We start from the raw sequence: 27,197 nt of genomic DNA, 5'->3' as shown, positions 1-27,197 counted from the left end.
TGCCAGAACTTGACAGAACCACAATAGGTTGATTTAAGTGGAACGCAGAGACGACTTTCGGCAGGTACTGCTGCCTGGTCCTGAGCTCCGCTCTGTCCTCATAAAAGACCAAGGCCCTCATTCCGAGTTGTTCGCTCGGTAAAAATCTTCGCATCGCAGCGATTTTCCGCTTAATGCGCAATGTCCGCACTGCGACTGCGCCAAGTAAATTTGCTATGCACTTAGTAATTTTACTCACGGCTTTTTCATCGGTCTGGCGATCGTAATGTGATTGACAGGAAATGGGTGTTACTGGGCGGAAACAGGCCGCTTTATGGGCGTGTGGGAAAAAACGCTACCGTTTCCGGAAAAAACGCAGGAGTGGCCGGAGAAACGGAGGAGTGTCTGGGGGAACGCTGGGTGTGTTTGTGACGTCAAACCAGGGACGACAAGCACTGAACTGATCGCAGATGCCGAGTAAGTCTGAAGCTACTCAGAAACTGCTACGAGGTGTGTAATCGCAATATTGCGATTACTTCGTTCGCAATTTTAAGATGCTAAGATTCACTCCCAGTAGGCGGCGGCTTAGCGTGAGCAACTCTGCTAAAATCGCCTTGCGAGCGAACAACTCGGAATGACCTCCCAAGTAAGGGCTTTTACACGATAATGCCCCCAATTCTGAGACATGCCTAGCAGAAGCCAGGGCCAATAACATCACTGTCTTCCACGTGAGGTACTTGTCTTCTACCGTCATCAAAGGTTCAAACCAGGAGGACTGTAGAAATTCCAACACTATATTCAAATCCCAGGGTGCCATGGGAGGCACAAAAGGAGGTTGAATGTGAAGCACCCCTTGCAAGAAGATCTGAACTTCTGGCAATACTGCAAACTGCTTCTGGAGGAAAATTGAGAGGGCAGAAATCTGGACCTTAATGGAACCCAGACATAAGCCCATATCCACACCAGCCTGCAGGAAACGTCCCAAGTGGAACTCCGCAGGCGGATATGTGCGTTCCTCGCACCAAGAGACATATCTCCTCCAGATATGATGATGATGATAGTGTTTTGACGTCACAGGTTTCCTGGCATGAACCATGGTAGCAATAACCTTTTTGGAAAGGCCCTTGTGAGCTAGGATGTTCTGCTCAACCTCCATGCCGTCAAACGAAGCCGCCATGAGTCCGGGTAGACGAACGGACCTTGTTGAAGAAGATCTCTTCTTAGTGGCAGTGGCCAAGGGTCTTCGACGGACATATCCAGGACATCCGCGTACCATGCCCTCCGAGGCCAATCTGGGGCAATCAGAATTGGCTGGACTCTGATTCCTGATTCGATCGAGCACCCTTGGGAGCAATGGAATCGGAGAAAACAGGTAGACCAGCTGGTAAGGCCAAGGCGACGTCATTGCATCTACTGCCAACGCCTGAAGGTCCCTGGTTCATGAGTAATACCAACAAACCTTCTTGCTGAGTCAAGAAGCCATCATGTTTATCTGTGGGCAGCCCCACCTTTCGATGATCTGCTGAAACACCTGATGGTGAAGCTCCCACTCTCCAGGGTGGAGATTGTGGCAACTCAGGAAGCCCGATTCCCAGTTGTCCACTCCCGGAATGAAGATTGCGGACATTGCTCTTGCATTTCTTTCAGCCCAGAGGAGTATTTTTGACACCTCTCGCATGCAGGCTCTGCTTTTTGTCCCTCCCTGTCGATTTATGTAAGCCACTGCTGTGGTGTTGTCCAACTGAACTTGGATCGCGTGATCCTTGAGTAGAGAAGAGGCCTGAAGCAGAGCATTGTAGATCGCCCGAAGTTCCATAATGTTGATCGGAAGGGGGGCTTCGTGGGCTGACCACCTGCCCTGGAACTGAGCCCCCTGGGTGACAGCTCCCCATCCTCTCAGATTCGCCTCCATCATGAGGAGGATCCAATCCCGAATCCCGAAACTTCAACCTTCCAGTAGGTTGGAGGACTGCAGCCACCACAGGAGGGAAATCCTGGCCTGAGGTGACAGCCGTATCAGCCGGTGCATCTGATGATGTGATCCGGACCACTTGTTCAGGAGATTCAATTGAAAAGTTCTGGCATGGAACATTCCACACTGGATCGCCTCGTATGAGGCTACCATCTTCCTTAACAATCTTATGCAAAGATGGATATTTGAGTAGGACCATCTCCTGAAGACCATGCGGACCATCTCCTGAAGTGTTCTCGCTTTGTCCTCTGGGAGGAACACTTTCTGGGCCAGAGTATCCAGCAACATTCCCAGGAACAGGAGCCTCTAAGTCGGCTCCAGGTGGGACTTCTGTAAATTTAGGATCCACCCATGGTGTGACAGAAGCTGGATAGTGCAGTCTATATGGAGCAATAAAAAGTTCCCTGGATCTTGCTTTTATCAGAAGATCATCCAGGTAAGGGACAACATTGACCCGCTAGACCCGGAGTTGGAACATCATCTCCGCCATCACCTTCGTGAACACCCTCTGAGCCATGGATATGCCGAAGGGTAGCGCCTGGAACTGGTAGTGATCGTTCAGCAGGGCAAACCTCAGGTAGGCCTGATGAGGTAGCCAAATTGGGATATGGAGATAAGCGTCTTTTATATCCAGGGAGACCATGAACTCCCGTTCTTCCAGACCCACAATCACCACTCGCAAGGATTCCATCTTGAACTGTCCGGTTTCGGTACCACAAACAGGTCGGAGTAGTAACCCTTTCCCTGTTGTTGCAGTGGCAGTGGAACAATGACTTGGGACTGGACCAATTTTAGGATGGCCTGTTGCAGCGTAACACACGTATCCTCCAAAACTGGTAAGCTTGATTTGAAAAAGCGTTTGGGAGGAACACTGTCAAACTTCAGCTTGTAGCCCTGAGAAATGATGTGCTTGACCCAGGTATCCTGGCAGGAACCTTCCCAGAGATGGCTGAAGTGACACAGTTGAGCCCTCACCTCGAGATCCCCTCGGGGTGGGTGGGCACCGTCATGCTGAGGCCTTAGTGGAAGCTGTGCCGGTGCTCTCCTGAGAACTGACGATCGCCGGTTTTCTTGTCTTACCTCTGGTGCCTCTAGCTGCGTTGGAGGCACCCCTGGCCCTAGATCTAAACCTGTTAGACCGAAAGGACCGAGTAGACGGCCCCGGGTAGAAACGCCTAGCCGGCGGGGCCCCAGATGGGAGAAATGTGGATTTCCCTGCAGTAACTTTAGAAATCCACGTATCCAATTCTACCCAGAAGAGCCATTCCCTCGAAAAGGGAAGAGACTCAACACTGCGCTTAGATTCTGCGTCCGCTATCCATTGACGCAACCACAAAGCCCTGTGCGCCGACACTGCCATAGCAGTGGTCCTAGCATTAATATTGCCTATCTCCTTGAGCGAGTCACACAGGTGCGTGCGGTGTCCTGAATTTGTTTCAGGAGAGTCACTGTAGTGACCAGGCGCATATCCCCCGAGATGCCCTCCTGATTCTGAGTAGCCCATGTATGAATGGCATGAGACATCCAGCAGGAAAAGAGTAAATCTCTTTACCATGAATGGTAAAAAAAACCAACAGGCGCTGTAACTGAGCTGGTTTCCTAAGCCGCTGTTGGAAACGGGATGATAGTTGTTCACCCCAAAAGCATATATATGGATAAACAAGAAATGCCAACTGCGCTCAAATATATTTATATATTAATTAAAATCAATATCAAAAATACACATGTACATAAACAACTAAATAATATGATCTAGCACTACTGGTGCCAAACACACAATATAAAAAACTGAGCCTTAATAAGCCACTCTCTGTCAGTGATTTTTCACTTGGGGCAGTCTTTATGCAAAAGTAGCCGATAAACAGCTGATTGTTGGAGGATGATGATAAGTCCTGCAACGCATGCGTTGACGTGCAAAAAACAGGTATCCAGATGAAGGAGGATATTTACCAAGTCCCTGGTGGTAATTCAGCCGGGTATCCCACCTGGCGGGGTTCTGGAGCAATCTCTCTATCCCACGCAACGAAGATGGTGGTTCTCCCTTTATTAATGTCCACACCGAAGGGACTGGAATCTCCGGATGGTAAACAGCGTCCTGTATATCACTTGCAGGAATCCTCAGAAGTGCCCAGGTCAGAGGTGTGGCCCCCCTCTGACCTGGGCACTTCTGAGGATTCCTGCAAGTGATATACAGGACACTGTTTACCATCCGGAGATTCCAGTCCCTTCGGTGTGGACATTAATAAAGGGAGAACCACCATCTTCGTTGCGTGGGATAGAGAGATTGCTCCAGAACCCCGCCAGGTGGGATACCCGGCTGAATTACCACCAGGGACTTGGTAAATATCCTCCTTCATCTGGATACCTGTTTTTTGCACGTCAACGCATGCGTTGCAGGACTTATCATCATCCTCCAACAATCAGCTGTTTATCGGCTACTTTTGCATAAAGACTGCCCCAAGTGAAAAATCACTGACAGAGAGTGGCTTATTAAGGCTCAGTTTTTTATATTGTGTGTTTGGCACCAGTAGTGCTAGATCATATTATTTAGTTGTTTATGTACATGTGTATTTTTGATATTGATTTTAATTAATATATAAATATATTTGAGCGCAGTTGGCATTTCTTGTTTATCCATATGAGACATCCAGCAACCTGCTATGGCTGGTCTTTGTTACATACTGTACCCGCTTCTGTGTAGATAGACTTCAGTGTAATCTCTATCTTTCTATCCCCAGGGTCCTTTATGGTGAAGGAGCCCGGAGCTGGTAGTACCGCCTATTTAGATAGGTGAGAGACTGATAAGTCCACAGCCGAGGGTTCTTCTCAGAATTTTCTGCCTTCAGGAGCAAATGGGAAAATGTGTAACAACCATTTTGACACTTGGTATGTTTTATCTGGATTTTTCCAGGCTAACTTAAATAGGTCATCTAACTCTGCAGAATCAGGGAAAGTGACATTGCGCTTGTTCTGTGTGGAGAAAAACAACTGCTGTGATGCAGCGTCCTCTAGAGGGAGTTTTAATACGTCCTGTATAGCCAAAATGAGGGGTTCAATACCCTGTGTAGAAGGGGAATCCCCAGTAATAAGTTCCAATTCCTCACCCCCTCCAGTATTTCTGCATCTGAATCAGAGAGTAAAGCAGGTAACCCACGTTTTTGTGATCCTGAATTAGAGAGGGAGCACTGCTCTGCCCTTGCAGCCAGGCCTGCAACAGCTTGCTGCAACTGTTGAGTTTTTTGAGCATTAGCAGTAAGCTGAGATGACATATCTGACATCATGTTTTCAATGGCACCTAGGCCAGGAAGGCTCGTGATCCTCACCCCCCAGTCCCCTCACTGAGCTGAGAGAACTGACTACATTGTTCACATGATAATGAACCTGACGCAGGAGGAGAGAATCTGGTGTGACATACACTGCATAATTGGTATTTTACCATGTTTACAGTAAACAACACTTGTAGACAGTACACACACACACACACACACACACACACACACAAGTACTAGAATAGCAAGCCTGCCATTACTGTATGTGAGAGGGAGACAGAGAGAAGGGACCAGCACACCAAGCTAAACAGCCCCAGTGAGGTTGTAAACTGATATACCACGGTGAAACACCAGTGTTTTGTCCTTTTCAGGACACAGATTAGTGTACAATAGTGGCTCTCCCCCTTTGCTACATCCCTGTACCAGTTTTCCTGCGTATCCCGAGTGTCTGGAGGAGCTGTGTGTGCCTGCTGCTGCTGTTGTAAGCAGAGAAAGGCGCCAAAATGCTGCTGGTCCCACTCTGAGGAAGCTCCGCCCCCTGTAAATGGCGCCGGAGTTTCAGCTATATTTATATTTGGCAAAGGTCTCCCCATGAGTAAAAAACATCACACAAGTGCTAGTTTTACCCACCGTTGCCAGTGTACACAAGGGACTATAGCGGGGCCCCTGGTTTGTACTCACCACTGATGTCACCTTCAGGCTATCATTAGGGGTGTGCGGCGTGCTGCGATTATGACCGCAAAGGCGCAGTGCCCTGCTGTACAACAACCTCTCAGGACGGTGGTCCTGCAGCGGGGAAGCGGCTCTGACACCTCGCAAGTCCGGTGACCTTAACTCCCACGGTGCAGGTATGCTGTTGCCCAAACAAAGATTGAAAGGAAATTGAAGAAAACTCTCTGGAGCTTGCAGTGTGTGCGTCCTCTCCTGACGGCACTTTTTTCTAAACTGCTTGTGGGAGGGGGCATAGAGGGGAGGAGCTAGCACACCCAGTTGATGGAAATTTAAAGTGTACCGGCTCCTTTGGACCCCGTCTATACCCCATCGTACCAAGTCTCCCCAATATCCCTTATGGATGCTAGAGAAACACAATAAGATAAATTAATCAATGGATCAGAGGGATCAATGTCAAAAATCATGAAAGCACACACCAAGCAAGCACAAATTTCATGAGAAAGGAGTCACTTTCACAAATCACAGTTGACCAATGGTAATAGTTGATATCTAGAAGGATCATTTGTAATATCAGACAGCATCCTTATAATTATACAAACGATTCCCTTTACCCAAACACAGCAAATCTAATGCGAACAGCTAATACTGAAGATGAGACTTTATTCAGTTCTATTGCTCAACAAGATATAACCTGGTGTCATGAGCACCATACCTGGGTTTCTGAGCGGTGGATGAAGATACACTGTAGTTTAAACAGATAATATAAGAATTAGATATATTGCAGAAGGTAAATGTTGTGTTTGGAATGAAGGAAGTAGGTTTTATACTTCCTCACTGCATATTTGATTTCTCTGCTTAGATATAATGATTTTCATATTTGGGCTGGTATCCAGGTTGCTGCAGTAATTTACTGCAACTAATAGATATGGCCAGGGCTATCCAATTAGTACCGATGCATGGCACTTATCAGGGATTATGCTTCAGATGCCTCAGGCACCCGATGCATAATCTGCTATAACGAACCGAGGGTTCCACAATAACTCGCTTATCCCATGTATTACGGCATAATCTCGGGTCCTTTTTAGGATGATAAAAATGGTCTATAACTGATAGCGCATTTTAATTGGATGAAAAAGGATCACACCTAATAGGATAGGCCTTGGTGTTTGTTTATATTGCTGCAGTGTATCTGAGGGTGAGGTGTTTATGAGACTACTTGTAAACCTATTACGTTTGTTTATTGGGAAGTTATGGATTTGGGAATATAAGAGCCAATTGAAACAGTTTTTACAGAACTGTGCAGGGTAATATTTTGGACCCAGCCAGCACATACTTTCTGCGCCTTACAGATCCTATGTTACTGTATTTGTCAAAGTTGGAAATGGTTAATATAGAATGAAAGATCAATAAAATCCGAGAAAAAATAGGGTTTTACTACAATAATAAATCTGGATTAAAATATACCTGGGTCTCACAAGGGTGCATCACGGAGCATCTTTAAGAATTTGTAGGTAATTTGTAGGTAATTTTAATACATCTCATAATAATATATCTCATAACGGATGATTTTTTTTTGGAAAGGTCTGCACAAGAGAAAAAAATATAAGCTTACTATCTTTTAAGCGACTCTGCAAGGTATCCTCCATGAAATGGATTGCGGCATCCCACTGCTGTTTGTCTGAGATGGAACGGTCCTCTAACGCATTGTGCTGGATGACTCTCTAAACAGAAAACAAAGTAAAAAGTGTTGTTTTGTACTTAAGTTAAATCAATTTGTAGGTTTCCATTTTGCAGGATACCGATACCTTGAAGTACAAGGGCTCCTGCCACAGTAGGCACTTAACTTGAATCTTAAACTGCTCCCATTCTATACCTCCCTGCCAAAAGGCAATCAGTTTATACTAACAAAGCAAGGTGGGGGGGCACTGTCCGTTCTGGCGGGCTTTCCTGGCTGGGGCAGAGCTTGCCAAGCATTACATATGAAAACGGATACAGTCACAAAATGTGCTAGTATTCCATTGCATATACAGTCTTACTGTATATACAAAAACACAAGTGAGGAACTCTTCCAAGTGTTCTATTTGTTGATTGACATTTAAATGAGCAGCCGGAAATTACATCTCTGTTAATTCAACAGGCAGAATGACAATTTGCTTAAAGCATTTTTGACTGGCTCCCAGTCAACATGGAAAGCCACTGGTGGTATAAAATACTTTAATCACACATCTTTACAGTACAGACAATACGTATTTGGAATTCCCTGCCTGAGAGAGTAGTAATGGCGGACTCAGTCATTACTTTTAAGAATGGGCTTGAGAAATTCCTAATGGATAAGGATATACAGGGTTATGGTGTTATTAAAAGTTTATGGATAAACGTTCGCCCCAGTTAAAAATAGGATTTTAATTACCTACCGGTAAATCCTTTTCTCGTAGTCCGTAGAGGATGCTGGGATCCACATTAGGACCATGGGGTATAGACGGGTTCACTAGGAGCCATTGGCACTTTAAGAGTTTGAGTGTGGGCTGGCTCCTCCCTCTATGCCCCTCCTACCAGACTCAGTCTAGAAACTGTGCCCGAGGAGACGGACATCTTCGAGAGAAGATTGTACACAGATAGTGGCGAGATTCATACCAGCTCACACATACAAGGCAAACCAAGCTAACTAGCTTGAAACTCAGCAACCAATGAAACATTACTTAACAAGGCAGTACTCAACTAAAAACAAACAAAGTTGTACTGAACCAGATAACCACTGCAGGAAAATGAAGCGGGCGCCCAGCATCCTCTACGGACTACGAAAAAAGGATTTACCGGTGGGTAATTATAATCCTATTTTCTCTTACGCCCTAGAGGATGCTGGGGTCCACATTAGTACCATGGGGATGTACCAAAGCTCCCAGAACGGGAGGGAGAGCGCGGAAGCTCCTGCAGAACTGATTGACCAAACTTTAGGTCCTCAGAGGCCAAAGTATCGAACTTATAGAACTCTGCAAACATGTTCAACCCAGACCAAGTAGCCGCTTGGCAGAGTTGTAAAGCCGAGACACCACGGGCAACCGCCCAGGAAGAACCCACCTTACGAGTAGAGTGGGCCTTAACAGACTTAGGACACGGCAATCCTGCCGTAGAATACGCATGCTGGATAGTGAACCTGATCCAGCAAGAGACGTCTGCTTAGAAGCAGGACACCCAATTTTCTTGGGATCATACAGGACAAATAGAGAGTCCGATTTTCTGTGACGAGCAGTTCTCTTCACATAGATTTTTAGAGCCCTTACAATATCCAAGGACTTTGATGAAATTGAGGAGTCAGTCGCAACTGGCACCACAATAGGTTGGTTGATATGAAATGCCGACACAACTTTCGGAAAGAACTGCTGACGTGTCCGGAGCTCAGCTCTATCTTCATGGAAGATCAAGTATGGGCTTTTACAGGACAAAGCTCCCAACTCCGACACACGACTAGCAGAACCTAAGGCCAACAAAGTGACAGCCTTCCATGTGAGAAACTTGACCTCAACCTCCTGTAGAGGCTCAAACCAGTCCGACTGGAGGAACTGCAACACCACGTTAAGTTCCCAGGGCGCCGTAGGCGGTACAAAGGGAGGTTGGACGTGCAGAACTTCCTTCAAAAAGATCTGAACCTCAGGGAGGGCAGCCAGTTGTTTCTGGAAGAAAATGGACAAGGCCGAAATCTGGACCTTCACGGATCCCAGCCTCAGGCCTATATCCACACCTGCTTGCAGGAAGAGGAGAAACCGTCCCAGCTAAAACTCCACCATAGGAAACTTCTTGGACTCACACCAAGATACATATTTTTTCCAAATACGATGGTAAAGTTTAGACGTTACTCCTTTCCTAGCCTGTATCGGGGTAGGAATAACCTTGTTTGGAATGCCATTCAGAGCTAATATCTGGCGTTCAACCTCCATGCCGTCAAACGTACCCGCGGTAAGTCTTGATAGGCGAACGGCCCCTGCTGCAGCAGGTCCTCCCGAAGAGGAAGAGGCCATGGCTCTTCTAGCAGCAGATCCGCGTACCAAGTCCTTCTTGGCCAGTGCGGAGCAATAAGGATCGCTTGAACTCTTGTTCTCCTTAAGAGCTTTAGAACTTTTGGAATGAGATGAAGTGGAGGAAACACGTACACCGACTGGAACACCCACGGAGTCACTAGGGCGTCCACCACCACGGCTTGTGTATCCCTCGACCTGGAACAATATCGCCGAAGCATCGTGTTGAGACGAGAGGCCATCATGTCTATTTGAGGTACACCCCAAAGATCTGTTACCTCCCTGAACACCTCCGGATGGAGACCCCACTCCCCTGGAGATCGTGTCTGCTGAGGAAGTCCGATTCCCAGTTGTCTACTCCCGGAATGAAGATTGCTGGCAGCGACAACGCGTGTTTTTCTGCGCAGAGGATGATTCTTGATACCTCTGACATTGCAGCTCTGCTCTTCGTTCCGCCTTGTCGGTTTATGTAAGCCACTATCGTTACATTGTCCGACTGCACTTAAATGGCCCGGTTTTTCAGAAGATGGGCCGCTTGGAGAAGATCGCTGTAGACAGCTCTTAGTTCCAGAATGTTTATCGGCAGGCCGGCTTCCAGACTTGACAACCTTCCTTGGAAGGTTTCCCCTTGAGTGACTGCGCCCCAGCCCAGGAGACTTGCATCCATGGTTAGAAGGATCCAGTCCTGAATCCCGAACCTGCTGCCCTCCAGAAGGTGAGGTAATTGAAGCCACCAGAGGAGTGAAATCCTGGCCTTTGGCGACAGACGTATCCTCTGGTGCATGTGTAAATGAGATCCCGACCACTTGTCTAGGAGATCCAGTTGGAAGGGCCGAGCATGAAACCTCCCATACTACAGAGACTCGTAAGAGGCCACCATCTTCCCCAGAAGGCGAATGCACTGATGAACAGAGACCCGGACTGGCTTCAGGAAATCCCGGACCATTGTTTCTATCACCAACGCTTTCTCCTCCGGAAGAAATACCCTCTGCACTTCCATGTCGAGGATCATTCCCAGAAAGGACAACCCCCTGGTCAGTTCCAAATGTGATTTCGGAAGATTCAGGATCCAACCGTGTTCCCTGAGCAGAGGAGTCGTGAGAACAATGGACTGTAACAGCTTTTCCTTGGACGATGCCTTTATCAGTAGATCGTCCAGATACGGGATTATATTCACCCCTTTTCTGCGGAGAACCATCATCTCTGCCATCACCTTGGTGAACACCCTCGGTGCTGTGGAAAGACCGAATGGCAAGGCCTGAAACTGAAAAGGACAGTGCGAATCAGAGAAAAGCTTGATGCGGCGGCCAAAGCGGAATGTGGAGGTACGCATCCTTGATATCCAGGGATACCAGGAATTCCCCCTCCTCCAGACCTGATATCACCACCCTTAGAGACTCCATTTTGAACTTGAACTCCCTCAGAAAGGGGTTTAGCGATTTGAAGTTCAAAATGGGCCTGACAGAACCATCCGGTTTTGGTACCACAAAAAGGTTCGGATAGTAACCCTTGTTTTGTAAATGGGGTGGAAAGGGTACAATGACCTGTGACTCCACCAACTTTTGGATGGCTTCCTGTAAGACAGCCCTATCAGCCAGAACCGGTGAGGGGGGAGATCTTGAAACTCCAGCCTGTACCCCTGAGACACAATATCCTGTACACAGGGATCCAGGCCGGATGACACCCAGACGTGGCTGAACTGCCCGAGTCTCGCCCCCACCGGCCCTACCTCCAAGCCGCGCGGTCCACCGTCATGCTAAGGACTTAGACGTACCTGAAGCAGGCTTCTGTCCTGGGAACCCGCGGCTGCAGGTTTCTTGGATTTTGGCCGACCTCCCCTAAAGAAGGTGTTGGACGGCTTGGCCTTTCTTGCTTTAGTATCCAGAAAGGACTGTGGTGCAGGAGAAGTAAAAGGTTTCTTCGTAGCCGGTGCAGCTGAGGGAAGAAAAGATGACTTACCCACGGTAGCTGTGGAAATCCACGCATCTAACGCTTCCCCAAAAAGAGACTGACCTGTGTAGGGTAGGGTCTCCACACCTCTTCTGGATTCCACGTCGGCAGACCACTGGCGCAGCCAAAGTCCTCTGCGAGCTGAGACAAACATGGAAGATATACCTGCAGCCATCGAACCCAGGTCTTTCATGGATTCCACCATAAATCCTGCAGAATCCTGAACGTAACGTAAAAACAATTCAACTTCACTTTTATCCATTGTATCCAAATCTTCAAGTAACGTGCCTGACCACTTTACTATAGCCTTGGAAATCCATGCACAGGCAATAGTAGGACGTAGTATCGTCCCTGAAGCAGTGTATATGGATTTGAGCATAGCGTCAATTTTGCGACCAGCCGATCTTTTAACGTGGTAGATCCTGGGACAGGTAAAACCACCTTTTTTGAGAGTCTGGATACAAACGTGTCATCTATGGGTGGTTTTTCCCATTTTTTCCTATCCTCCTCAGGGAAAGGGAAAGCAACCAGAACCCTTCTAGGGATCTGAATTTTTTTCTCCGGGTTTTCCCAGACTTTCATATGGTCTGTGAAGTAAGCCTCCTCAACCTGCTCAGGTGTTGTATCAGCAATATTCAACACATCACTAATGGCTTCTATCATCAACTGCACCCCTTTTGCAAGAGATGCCGCGCACCGCAGTACATCCCCATCACCGTCTGCCGTGTCAGAATCGGTATCCGTGTCATCCTGCATAATTAGGGCAAGAGCACGTTTTTGGGAGCGTACGTCAGGGGGCCCTGAGGCAACAGAATTGGACCAAATAGCCATAGAATTCTGTAAAACCTGAGTTGCAGACTCATTTTGTGCAACTCTAGTAAAAATCTGAGAAATCATGCTTTTAAGCGAGGCTAACCACTCGGGCTCCCTTGCTGGGACCTGTGCTAACACAGCCAGGACATAGCTTAATGGAGACCACAAACACACCACACACAGGGAAAGGTAGACAGAGTTTCCCCCCAAGAATGCCAAGAGAGACACAGAGATTGGAGCCAACCCACACACAGCGCTTCATGGATAGAGAACAGCCACTGCCCAGCGCTGACTGTGTACCTTACTAGGTTACACTGTCTGTACACAGCCTCCTTCCCCCTTCTACTACCCCCTGGTACCATTACAAGATAGCTGGAGTTGATGAGGAAGGACAGCTCTCCCTTTTAGCGTCTCTGCAGGCAGGGAAAATGGCGCTGAACGCTGCTGGGTCCGCTCTGAGAAGCTCCGCCACTTTTCATGGCGCTGCTTCCCGCTGTTTGCATTATACTGGCCTGAGGTATGTGCTGGCAGTGATCCGGGGTCCCTGACAGGCTTGCCGACCAGTGTAGGGTGTAGGCACTGGCTCAGGGCGCCCCTCACATCGCCGCACTATGTACCGCTGAGCCCCGGAGCACAGTTAGTACTGCGCTCCATACCCTGTTGCCGCCATCTTCACACGGGCTCCCCGCTTGCTAGGGGGCCCGTGACTAACTCGCTACAAGTCTTCTGGCTCTGTAAGGGGGTGGCGACATGCTGCCGGGGTGAGCGATCCCCTGTGGCGGCGATCGATTAATCCCCTCAGGAGCTCAGTGTCCTGTCAGCGGAGAAGGTGGCTCAGACCCCTTAGGGCGGACACTACTCCCCCCCCTTAGTCCCACGAAGCAGGGAGGCTGTTGCCAGCAGCCTCCCTGTAAAATAATAAACTGTAAAAAACCTTTTACTAGAGAAGCACTGGAGAGCTCCCCTAGCTGTGACCGGCTCCTCCAGGCACATTTTCTAAACTGGGTCAGGTAGGAGGGGCATAGAGGGCGGAGCAAGCCCACACTCTCAAACTCTTAAAGTGCCAATGGCTCCTAGTGGACCAGTCTATACCTCATCGTACTAATGTGGACCCCAGCATCCTCTAGGACGTAAGAGAAATTAGTCTTAATAATATTTCAGTGTAGCAGATCACTAACAGGTTGAACTCGATGGACAAATTGTCTTTTTTCAACCTTAGAAACTATGTTACTATGTATTAAAAGAAAATACCAGGCTATCCTCTGCTTGTTCGTTCCACTTATGTCTCTTGATGCTCTCCTCTTTTACTGCCTCCTTTAACTTATCAAAAATGTCATCATGTTCTTTGCCCTTCTGCTCGGTCATAAAACGGGATAATTCCTGCTGAAGGGTTTCCCAAGCCACCTAAACAGGACAAGATACACGTTATGTGACATAATAAAAGGCTGAATATATCCTTCTATAAATTACAGAGAACATGAAAATATACTTAAATGTAAAATGTGTGCTCTCTCTGCTTTAAAGCAAATATACATAGTAACAGTAGCAAATCTGTCTCAGACAAAAAATTAGCTCTACATATTAAATGCAAAAGTGTCAACATGTGAGAACAATGCTCTTAAGTTAATATGAACTTTGCTTCACATCAAGGCATGTATCTGTCGCTGTTTCTTTTGCAGTGGTGTTTGTTAAAGTATAATTGGTCATTGTAACAATATTAAGGGGGGAATTCAATTGCAGGCGAAATGCGTTTTTTGTTGGGATTTTTTAATGTTAACTTTTCGCGCTCATCGTCTGGTAACTTAATTTCTCGTCTGTGTGCACTACTGTTTATCTGACATTTTAATTAGAAAGGAGTGAAAACAGAATTTGTCCGATAATTCTTGCTAGCAAAACCAGTGTTAAGTTTAGGTAAAAATGGGGAAATCTACCTGTACCCCCAAAAAAATCTAACTATATAGCTATATACTAGTACTGGATAACAGTATAGAAGTCTATTAGTGACCATAAGAAAATGATTTGGTGTTCTTAAAATGTGTCAAATGGCTGTTATATGCATTATTCTATGACATCGAAAAAATGACACAGCGCAAGTGTTTTTCAGCAAAACATGTGCTCTAATTTAGGGGTGCATAAAAATGCCAATCAGTAGGTCTGTGTATCATTTTAAGATACTTTTTATAAATTCCTAACAAAACACCTTTCCTCCAATCCTGATCTTGACACTCCCACAAATCGGAGGCAACACGCCTCTGTTTTTTTAAAAGGTTTCTGACGCCGTCCCCAAACGGCTGCAGACTGTCAATCACTTGATGTCTACAGTCGTAGTGTGTCCGACAACGCAGGACCTGTACTGCTTCTGTCACATGCGTCTGCTGTCAGACCTACATTGGGACCTGAATCAGGCCCATAGTGCCTTGCTTTTGGCCGTCTTGCTCTATCATTGTGCAAGCTTCATTTCATCACAAACCAAAACAATAAAGAAAATTGGGGGGGGGGGGGGGGGGGGGTCTAGGAACTTTCACTATTAGTGAAAAGTGTGTATAAAATAGGGGAATCCATTCTTAATATTTGATAAGTGTTATTTAATCTGGTGTGAAAATACTCCCCATTACCTAGCCAGCAATGTGTAGAGAACCTGCCAGATGCTCTACTGGAGTTAAATGCTGGACTAGGTAAGAGGTTGGTCCTGACCAGATGAATATTCTAATTAGCCACTGCTTTGTTCTAGCCCCAGCTCACGTTCATATCTCTTAAAGAAACTGCAGGAGCATTAAAAAAATAAAAATGTACTACAAGGGAAGGAATACCAAACTGTAGTCATCTCAATCTAAGTACAATTCCATGCTATCTCCTGCATTCCAAGGACAGCAGTTTTCAAGTGAGCATTGGCTGTTTGTGCAGTTGCCATGCATCATTCTAGCTCCAACTACTTCACAACCAGCACAGTGTTTGGGACGGTTAGTTCTTTCTATACGGAAACATATCATTATTTCTAGCAAGCGCTGCAGCACAAAGCTTGTATATTATCTAATTATTGTATAACCTCCACTGCTTTATGAGGTAGTTGTTTATCAGTCCATTGCTTCAACTTGATATCTATGGTTGTATTGAAAGTGCCTGAGTTCATGGTCTGCGCTGCTGGAAGGTAGATGTTCTCAATCACATGAGTGGATACTCTTTCCCACAGTGTTTTTTGGAGGATCTCTTCCCTGTTGGAAATCAAACATGAGAATGGAGAATGTGTATGAACATACTATGTGTGCAAATATGCTTCCATTTAATCTTTTTCTCTAAATCTATTGGGGAACACTTGAATCATGGGGATATAGTGCCTCCTTCAGGACACTGGCTTTTTAAAACATTTGCACCATGCTCATCTATATAGGTCTACTCATCCTATTGGGAACTCCATCATTCTTCTGACTGAGCCCGGCATTACAGAACCAGAAAGAAAGGAACTAAGGGGGTAATTCTGAGTTGATCGCAGCAGCAAGTTTGTTAGCAATTGGGCAAAACCATGTGCACTGCAGGTGGGGGGGGGGGGTGGGCAGATATAACATGTGCAGAAAGAGTTAGAATTGGGTGGGTTATTTTGTTTCTGTGCAGGGTAAATACTGGCTGCTTTATTTTTACACTGCAAATTAGATTGCAGATTGAACACACCACACCCAAATCTAACTCTCTCTGCACATTTTAAATCTGCCTCCACTGCAGTGCACATGGTTTTGCCCAACTGCTAAAAAAATTCCTGCTGCGATCAACTTGGAATTACCTCCTAAGAGAGAGAAACAACAACACTCTCCAAAAGGAGTTAAGGGGGGTACTCACGGCGCGATCGCTGCTTAAAATCTAAGCAATCTGACTAGATTGCTTAGATTTTAAGCAGTGATCACTCAGTGTGTGTACCCTCTGAGCGGTAGCGATGCGCGGTGGTGCTAGATTGGCCTCTAGCAAGTCACTCATTTCACCCACTGGGTGAAATGAGGCCCCCCCCCCCCCACACCCACACACACACACGCTCAGCACACATCTCTTCCCAAATTGGGCCGTGAATGCGTCCCTTTACCCCAATGAAAATAGATTTAGATAAAAACTCCCTCCCCCTGCTCTTAGCAATATATAAATAGACTCTCTAAGGGTCTATAATTTTCCTAGTCTAAAGAATAGCTGGTAGTGTTGACACAGCTGGGTGAATTCTGAGGAGATATATCACTGATCCCTGATGATTATTGTCCAGGAATCTGCAGAACTGAACCACTGATAGGGAAAAGACGGGCTTCCACCAGAACTGCCACTGTGTAGATTGAAAATCCCATTTTACATATAAACAGTCTGAGGGATTGGTTGCGAGTTACTTGGAAGGCTAGGCCTGTTTCGCTGTATTCTGTACTCCCTATAGTGTACAGGACTGCTTCCTTAAAACGTTATGCTTCCATGACCTCACCACTGAAGGGAGATTCTCCAGAATCCTCTCTAAGGAAGAAGAAATTTAACTAGAACTTGCACTAAATAAGCCAACGTTTGCAACCAAACCGGCTCGCCTAGCTTGGCATCACTGCAGGACAGGAACAGCACCTCCATAGCCAGCTGCGGAATATAGTCCTCTTCCAATTTAACAAGTTAAAAGCACATAATGAACCTGCTTCATTATATAACCACGTCATAAGGCAAAGGTAACAACATTTGAAATGCTTACCAATGTTTTGGTGTAACCTGGGTAAGACTTATAACTTCATCAAGGATTTCATTTTTGGCTTTTTCAAAAAGTTCATTCTTAAAAAAAAGAAACAATATAGAGAATACATAATAATAAAAATAAACAAAAATATAAAAATGTAGCAAGTTACATACTGTATTCTAAATGTATAAAACCAGATATCTAGATACCAGATACATAATACATTGATGTAAAGTGCTACAGTGTAATTAAATATGAAAAACAGCTACATTAAAATATTATTACATATGACAAAAGTTAGCAAATGGCATGCTACAGGCTCAAGTTTCTATAACAAACCTGCAAAAAAACTGGTGGGTTAATTGATTCTGCCGAAAATTGACTTTTCTATGTACTATATGTGTTGGTGTGTTAAGGAATTTAGACTGTAAGCTCCAATGGATCAAGGACTGATGTGATTGGCCTAGATTAACAAGAGAGTGTGCCGAAGACGGCTGCTAAATATTTAATGTGCTCTGAATCAGTGAGAAAGGCAGAATATAAATAATTATATTACTATTATATTTAGGTTTCCCTCTACGTGGAAATTCTTGGGTAGCAGTCACATTAAATAACGTCATAACCTGTTCAACAGAAAATATGGCATGAATTATAATGCAGTCCTAATTTAATTGTTTCAGGACTACTTTCTAAAAAAACCTCTCTGACTCCATGTGGGGAACACTGGACTAAGGGTTGCTCGAGGAGACTCTAGGAGCTGGAACTTATTAAACTAACTCCTTCCCTCTGCAACCCCTGGTCATCAGTACAACTTTAAAAGTAGCTCTAAACCAAGGGTAAACAATACACTGTAATCTACAAAACCAGCAAGAGCAAATCAATGAACAAAAACTAAGCTTAAGGATGGGAACGCTGTGTCCCCCAGATTGAATAAGAGAAAACGATTTTAAGGATGTTCAGTACGTTAATTCTGCTTCAAAAGCTTCCCCTAGGTGAGGGTACACTCAGATAACCTGATCACAAAACCTTCGGACCAAAACCGGCTGCCGATGTAAAATCCGGAAGCCGATATAATTTGGTGGAGGAGTGGTCAGAGGACCAGGTTGCCGTACAACTCAATGTTCCACAGAGACTCCAGACCACACAGTCCAGGAAGAATTCACCACACTGGTAGTATGATATCCAATCTGGAGCTGGTCGCCGCTCACAACAGTAATGTGAAAAGACGACACAACCTTATACTGATACTATGACCATAGTAGGACAAGCTTCCAGGTAAAAAACTCAAGCTCAACCGATTCTTATGGCTTGAATGGTGCACTTTGAACAGCCAACAGGACCAGACTCAGATCGCATGAAGCCACTTGAGGGACAAAGGAAGGCGGATTATGCAAAACACCCTGCTACAAAGTACGACCCTCCAGAAGAATGCCAGCCGATGCTGAAAATTAATAAATAGCACCAAAACCTGCACTTTCAGTGAACCCAGGCAGGGAATGACCTCCAAGCATCTTGAAGGAAAGCAAAGTATCAGGAAAGATGAAAAGCAGAAGCATGGAACCCTTTCTTTTCACACCACAGAATGTAAAACTTCCACACATTACAGTAGTAACTAGCCCAAAAAGATTTTCTGGCTTGCCACATGGTCTGTACAGGATGCGGTTATGATACCACAGAGCGGATCCCAGTGGTCAGCATGTCGATGCCAGAATACCGCTCACTCTAAATGCTGCCAGCCACAATGCCGACCCACAGGTACTATTCCCATGTCCACGACACCCATGGATTGGGAATAGAACCTGAGGCGAACACAGCGAGCCCGCAAGGGTCTTTGTTGTGCTCGCCCTCCTCGTCAGCATTCTGCGGGCGGGATCCAGGTGTTGGTATGCTGAATGCCGGGATCCCACCCGCCGGTCTCCTCTACCCAACCCGTCTGTACAACACTAGAAGAAAACCCTTAAGTCCATAAAATACAAGCTTCAATAGCCAAATCATTAAAGCCAGCTAAAGAAAGTCCTGGTGTTGAAATGGACTTTGCTACAACAGATTTAGATGTAAAGGAAGTCACCAACAAGGACATACCACTTGTTTGAGAATGTTAGCGAACCAGTATCACCGGGCCACTTTAGAGTCACCAGGATCACAAGTATCCCATGCCTGAATACGCTTGACAATACGAGGCAACATTAAAAAAAAAAAAAAGACATAAAGATGAGTCCTCTAACATCCTTGCTGCAGTCCAGCTAATCAGCCCTTGAAGTCATGCCATGCCGTAGCGGGTCTCGATAGCGTTGATCGTCTTTTTCCGCGAAAAATGTATCTTAGACGCAATGCAATGCAATAGGACGCATGAGCAGTTTCTGCTGAAGATATGCAGCATGCCTATATTCTGTGTGTAATTGCGGCTCTATCTGCATCTGACATGCAACGTTACAGCGTTTTCCAAGAAAACACTGTAGCATAGCATTTCGTATGCAAATTCACAAAGAATATAGGCATTCTGCATACAATTTTAATCAGCAGGTTCTGGTCGTGTGTCCTATTACATTTTGCATCTATGATGCATTTTCATGGAAAAAACGCAAAAAAGACGCCTGATGCTACAGAGTCACACGCCACTCACGCGTTATGTGTAACACAACTTGTAGCCCATGGAGCAAAGATGAAAGAGGACACATCTGATACCCCAAATCGAATGACCACGGAACGGTCATGGCTTCCACAGCAAACTGCCTCAGGTCCCTGTATTGTGCACAAAACTGGGGAGCCCTGCAATTGTGGCAAGAGGCCATGAGGTCCACTTCTGAACCAGCCGGTCAAAGACCTCTGTCCATTCTCCTAGTAGAATCACATTCCTTCTGACAAAATCCACCTCTCCATTGTCCACCACCTGAATGAACATGGCCTAGATTTCTCAGCAGAAATGCCTGCGCCTAAGACCATATTTCAGCCACTTACACCATTGCCCTGGCCCTCTGGATGCCCTCTTGATCATTGACATATGCCACCGCCATAGCATTTTCAGATTAAATCCGTACCAGGCAGTTTGAGAGAATTGACTGAGCCCCGGACAGCACACTGCAAATGGCCTGGAGTTCCAAAATATTTATAGAAAGGAAAAAGACTCCTGTGCACCACAAAAAGCCCACCAGGTGAAGGTGCTGATATCTGTGGTAATTATGACACAGGACAGAGTGGCCAAAAACCCGCCCCTGCAGAGATTTTCTGGAATCAACCACCAATTCAAGGACAGACGCGTGCACAGCCGGGGGCCGAGCAGCTAAGACTTCTGGCTATTGCTGGACCCTGACCAACCCAGCACAATCTTCCACCATCTTCCCCAGCAACTTCATGCATAAATAGTAGTGATGTGCACCGGAAATTTTTCGCGTTTTGTGTTTTGGGTTCGGTTCCGCGGCCGTGTTTTGGATTCGGACGCGTTTTGGCAAAACCTCACCGAAATTTTTTTGTCGGATTCGGGTGTGTTTTGGATTCGGGTGTTTTTTTCAAAAAAACCCTAAAAAAACAGCTTAAATCATAGAATTTGGGGGTCATTTTGATCCCATAGTATTATTAACCTCAATAACCATAATTTCCACTCATTTCCAGTCTATTCTGAACACCTCACAATATTATTTTTAGTCCTAAAATTTGCACCGAGGTCGCTGGATGGCTGAGCTAAGCGACACAAGTGGCCGACACAAACACCTGGCCCATCTAGGAGTGGCACTGCAGTGTCAGGCAGGATGGCCCTTCAAAAAAATAGTCCCCAAACAGCACATGATGCAAAGAAAAAAAGAGGCGCACCAAGGTGGCTGTGTGACTAAGCTAAGCGACACAAGTGGCCGACACAAACACCTGGCCCATCTAGGAGTGGCACTGCAGTGTCAGGCAGGATGGCCCTTCAAAAAAATACTCCCCAAACAGCACATGATGCAAAGAAAAAAAGAGGCGCACCAAGGTGGCTGTGTGACTAAGCTAAGCGACACAAGTGGCCGACACAAACACCTGGCCCATCTAGGAGTGGCACTGCAGTGTCAATCAAGACAGGATGGCCCTTCCAAAAAATTGTCCCCAAACAGCACATGATGCAAAGAAAAAACGAGGCGCACCAAGGTGGCTGTGTGACTAAGCTAAGCGACACAAGTGGCCGACACAAACACCTGGCCCATCTAGGAGTGGCACTGCAGTGTCAGGCAGGATGGCCCTTCCAAAAAATTGTCCCCAAACAGCACATGATGCAAAGAAAAATGAAAGAAAAAAAAGAGGTGCAAGATGAAATTGTCCTTGGGCCCTCCCACCCACCCTTATGTTGTATAAACAGGACATGCACACTTTAACGAACCCATCATTTCAGTGACAGGGTCTGCCACACGACTGTGACTGAAATGACTGGTTGGTTTGGGCCACCACCAAAAAAGAAGCAATCAATCTCTCCTTGCACAAACTGGCTCTACAGAGGCAAGATGTCCACCTCATCATCATCCTCCGATTCCTCACCCCTTTCACTGTGTACATCCCCCTCCTCACAGATTATTAATTCGTCCCCACTGGAATCCACCATCTCAGGTCCCCGTGTACTTTCTGGAGGCAATTGCTGCTGGTGAATGTCTCCACGGAGGAATTGATTATAATTCATTTAAATGAACATCATCTTCTCCACATTTTCTGGAAGTAACCTCGTACGCCGATTGCTGACAAGGTGAGCGGCTGCACTAAACACTCTTTCGGAGTATACACTGGAGGGAGGGCAACTTAGGTAGAATAAAGCCAGTTTGTGCAAGGGCCTCCAAATTGCCTCTTTTTCCTGCCAGTATACGTACGGACTGTCTGACGTGCCTACTTGGATGCGGTCACTCATATAATCCTCCACCATTCTTTCAATGGTGAGAGAATCATATGCAGTGACAGTAGACGACATGTCAGTAATCGTTGGCAGGTCCTTCAGTCCGGACCAGATGTCAGCACTCGCTCAAGACTGCCCTGCATCACCGCCAGCGGGTGGGCTCGGAATTCTTAGCCTTTTCCTCGCACCCCCAGTTGCGGGAGAATGTGAAGGAGGAGTTGGTGACGGGTCACGTTCCGCTTGACTTGACAATTTTCTCACCAGCAGGTCTTTGAACCTCTGCAGACTTGTGTCTGCCGGAAAGAGAGATACAACGTAGGTTTTAAATCTAGGCTCGAGCACGGTGGCCAAAATGTAGTGCTCTGATTTCAACAGATTGACCACCCGTGAATCCTGGTTAAGCGAATTAAGGGCTCCATCCACAAGTCCCACATGCCTAGCGGAATCGCTCTGTTTTAGCTCCTCCTTCAATGTCTCCAGCTTCTTCTGCAAAAGCCTGATGAGGGGAATGACCTGACTCAGGCTGGCAGTGTCTGAACTGACTTCACGTGTGGCAAGTTCAAAGGGTTGCAGAACCTTGCACAACGTTGAAATCATTCTCCACTGCGCTTGAGTCAGGTGCATTCCACCTCCTTTGCCTATATCGTTGCCAGATGTACAGGCTTGAATGGCCTTTTGCTGCTCCTCCATCCTCTGAAGCATATAGAGGGTTGAATTCCACCTCGTTACCACCTCTTGCTTCAGATGATGGCAGGGCAGGTTCAGGAATGTTTGGTGGTGCTCCAGTCTTCTGTACGCGGTGTCTGAATGCCGAAAGTGGCCCGCAATTCTTCGGGCCACCGACAGCATCTCTTGCACGCCCCTGTCGTTTTTTAAATAATTCTGCACCACCAAATTCAAGGTATGTGCAAAACATGGGACGTGATGGAATTTGCCCAGATGTAATGCACGCACAATATTGCTGGCGTTGTCCGATGTCACAAATCCCCAGGAGAGTCCAATTGGGGTAAGCCATTCTGCGATGATCTTCCTCAGTTGCCGTAAGAGGTTTTTAGCTGTGTGCCTCTTCTGGAAAGCGGTGATACAAAGCGTAGCCTGCCTAGGAACGAGTTGGCGTTTGCGAGATGCTGCTACTGGTGCCGCCACTGCTGTTCTTGCTGCGGGAGGCAATACATCTACCCAGTGGGCTGTCACAGTCATATAGTCCTGAGTCTGCCCTGCTCCACTTGTCCACATGTCCGTGGTTAAGTGGACATTGGGTACAACTGCATTTTTTAGGACACTGGTGAGTCTTTTTCTGAGGTCTGTGTACATTTTCGGTATCGCCTGCCTAGAGAAATGGAACCTAGATGGTATTTGGTACCGGGGACACAGTACCTCAATCAAGTCTCTAGTTGGCTCTGAATTAACGATGGATACCGGAACCACGTTTCTCACCGCCCAGGCTGCCAAGGCCTCAGTTATCCACTTTGCAGCAGGATGACTGCTGTGATATTTCATCTTCCTCGCAAAGGACTGTTGGACAGTCAATTGCTTACTGGAAGTAGTACAAGTGGTCTTCCGACTTCCCCTCTGGGATGACGATCGACTCCCAGCAGCAACAACAGCAGCGCCAGCAGCAGTAGGCGTTACACTCAAGGATGCATCGGAGGAATCCCAGGCAGGAGAGGACTCGTCAGACTTGCCAGTGACATGGCCTGCAGGACTATTGGCTTTCCTGGGTAAGGAGGAAATTGACACTGAGGGAGTTGGTGGTGTGGTTTGCAGGAGCTTGGTTACAAGAGGAAGGGATTTAGTGGTCAGTGGACTGCTTCCGCTGTCACCCAAAGTTTTTGAACTTGTCACTGACTTATGATGAATGCGCTGCAGGTGACGTATAAGGGAGGATGTTCCGAGGTGGTTAACGTCCTTACCCCTACTTATTACAGCTTGACAAAGGCAACACACGGCTTTACACCTGTTGTCCGCATTTGTGTTAAAATAATTCCACACCGAAGAGATGATTTTTTTTGTATTTTGACCAGGCATGTCAAGGGCCATATTCCTCCCACGGACAACAGGTGTCTCCCCGGGTGCCTGACTTAAACAAACCACCTCACCATCAGAATCCTCCTTGTCAATTTCCTCCCCAGCGCCAGCAACACCCATATCCTCATCCTGGTGTACTTCAACCTTGAAGGTGTTCCTTGCCACTCCGTGTCCTAAATGGCATATTTGGCAAGTTTACGCTTCTCCTCATTCGCTTTTAATTTTGATTTTTGGGTCATTTTACTGAACTTTTGTGTTTTGGATTTTACATGCTCTCTACTATGACATTGGGCATCGGCCTGGGCAGACGACGTTGATGGCATTTCATCGTCTCGGCCATGACTAGTGGCAGCAGCTTCAGCACGAGGTGGAAGTGGATCTTGATCTTTCCCTTTAACCTCCACATTTTTGTTCTCCATTTTTTAATGTGTGGAATTATATGCCAGTATCAATAGCAATGGCCTACTACTATATTTACTGCGCAAAACTAAAATGCACCACAGGTATAGAATGTAGATGGATAGTATACTTAATGGATGACGAGTGACGATACAGAGGTAGGTACACAGCAGTGGCCTACCGTACTGCTATATATAGTATACTGGTGGACACTGTCAGCAAACTGCAAAACTGTCTAAAATGCACCACAGGTATACAATGTAGATGGATAGTATACTTAATGGATGACGAGTGACGACACAGAGGTAGGTACACAGCAGTGGCCTACCGTACTGCTATATATAGTATACTGGTGGACACTGTCAGCAAACTGCAAAACGGTCTAAAATGCACCACAGGTATACAATGTAGATGGATAGTATACTTAATGGATGACGAGTGACGACACAGAGGTAGGTACACAGCAGTGGCCTACCGTACTGCTATATATAGTATACTGGTGGACACTGTCAGCAAACTGCTAAACTAGTCTAAAATGCACCACAGGTATACAATGCAGATGGATAGTATACTTAATGGATGACGAGTGACGACACAGAGGTAGGTACAGCAGTGCACTCTGCACTGTACTACTCCTATATAATATTAATTATACTGGTGGTCCCCAGTCCCCACAATAAAGCAGCACACTGTGAGCACAGATATGAAGTGTTTTTCAGGCAGACAACGTATACTGGTGGTCACTGTCAGCAAAACTCTGCACTGTACTCCTGCTATAGCTGCTCCCCAGTCCCCACAATTAAGCAGTGTGAGCACTCAGCACAGATATATCATGCAGCACACTGAGCATAGATATGGTATGGAGCGTTTTTTTCAGGCAGAGAACGGATGAAAACTGGTGGTCACTTATCAGCAAAACTCTGCACTGTACTCCTCCTAACAGCTGCTCCCCAGTCCTCCCCACAAATAAGAAATAAAGTAAACCAATCAACTTCTACAATAAACGGAGAGGACGCCAGCCACGTCCTCTCCCTATCATCTCCAATGCACGAGTGAAAATGGCGGCGACGCGCGGCTGCTTATATAGAATCCGAATCTCGCGAGAATCCGACAGCGGGATGATTACGTTCGGGCGCACTCGGGTTAGCCGAGCAAGGCGGGAAGGTTCTAACCTGCCTCGGACCCGTGTGAAAAAGGTGAAGTTCGGGGGGGTTCGGTTTCGGAGAAACCGAACCCGCTCATCACTAATAAATAGACCGAATGATGCTATAAAACCAGAACCCTCTGGATCAAAGCACGATGGCATAATGAAAACCAGCTGAAGGCTGGTGTCAAGGATCAACCTCACAAAAAATAAGAATTTACTCACCGGTAATTCTGTTTCTCGTAGTCCGTAGTGGATGCTGGGAACTCCGTAAGGACCATGGGGAATAGCGGGCTCCGAAGGAGGCTGGGCACTCTAGAAAGATCTTAGACTACCTGGTGTGCACTGGCTCCTCCCACCATGACCCTCCTCCAAGCCTCAGTTAGGTACTGTGCCCGGACGAGCGTACACAATAAGGAAGGATTTTGAATCCCGGGTAAGACTCATACCAGCCACACCAATCACACCGAACAACTCGTGATATGAAACCCAGTTAACAGTATGAAACGATAGAGCCTCTCAACAGACGGCTCAACCATAACCCGATTTAGTTAACAATAACTATGTACAAGTATTGCAGATAGACCGCACTTGGGATGGGCGCCCAGCATCCACTACGGACTACGAGAAACAGAATTACCGGTGAGTAAATTCTTATTTTCTCTAACGTCCTAGTGGATGCTGGGAACTCCGTAAGGACCATGGGGATTATACCAAAGCTCCCAAACGGGCGGGAGAGTGCGGATGACTCTGCAGCACCGAATGAGAGAACTCCAGGTCCTCCTCAGCCAGGGTATCAAATTTATAGAATTTTGCAAACGTGTTTGCCCCTGACCAAGTAGCTGCTCGGCAAAGTTGTAAAGCCGAGACCCCTCGGGCAGCCGCCCAAGATGAGCCCACCTTCCTTGTGGAATGGGCATTGACAGATTTAGGCTGTGGCAGGCCTGCCACAGTATGTGCAAGCTGAATTGTACTACAAATCCAACGAGCAATAGTCTGCTTAGAAGCAGGAGCACCCAGCTTGTTGGGTGCATATAGGATAAACAGCGAGTCAGATTTTCTGACTCCAGCCGTCCTGGAAACATATATTTGCAGGGCCCTGACAACGTCTAGCAACTTGGAGTCCTCCAAATCCTTAGTAGCCGCAGGCACCACAATAGGCTGGTTCAGGTGAAACGCTGACACCACCTTAGGGAGAAACTGGGGACGAGTCCTCAATTCTGCCCTATCCATATGAAAAATCAGATAAGGGCTTTTACATGATAAAGCCGCCAATTCTGACACTCGCCTGGCTGATGCCAGGGCCAATAACATGACCACTTTCCACGTGAGATATTTCAGATCCACGGTTTTTAGTGGCTCAAACCAATGTGATTTCAAGAAATTCAACATCACGTTGAGATCCCACGGTGCCACAGGAGGCACAAATGG

At 46.5% G+C, this 27,197-nt stretch overlaps 1 protein-coding gene across 2 annotated transcripts in view; it reads right to left on the bottom strand.

Moving 5' to 3' along the window:
• OPA1 (OPA1 mitochondrial dynamin like GTPase) overlaps window positions 1-27,197 on the bottom strand; it is a 255,182-nt gene that overhangs the window by 82,904 nt on the left and 145,081 nt on the right. For both annotated transcript variants that reach the window (XM_063916412.1, XM_063916413.1), the window contains 4 exons: window positions 17,368-17,444; window positions 15,715-15,880; window positions 13,920-14,072; window positions 7,505-7,613 (listed from right to left, as the gene is read on the bottom strand). In XM_063916412.1, coding sequence (XP_063772482.1) covers window positions 7,505-7,613; window positions 13,920-14,072; window positions 15,715-15,880; window positions 17,368-17,444 — 505 coding nt within the window. The remainder of the gene's footprint in view (window positions 1-7,504; window positions 7,614-13,919; window positions 14,073-15,714; window positions 15,881-17,367; window positions 17,445-27,197) is intronic.

The sequence above is a fragment of the Pseudophryne corroboree genome, chromosome 4, assembly GCF_028390025.1.
Source record: "Pseudophryne corroboree isolate aPseCor3 chromosome 4, aPseCor3.hap2, whole genome shotgun sequence".
NCBI lineage: Eukaryota > Metazoa > Chordata > Amphibia > Anura > Myobatrachidae > Pseudophryne > Pseudophryne corroboree.
The sequence above is the reverse complement of the archived record's forward strand: the minus strand, read 5'-3'. Positions and strand labels throughout refer to the sequence as shown.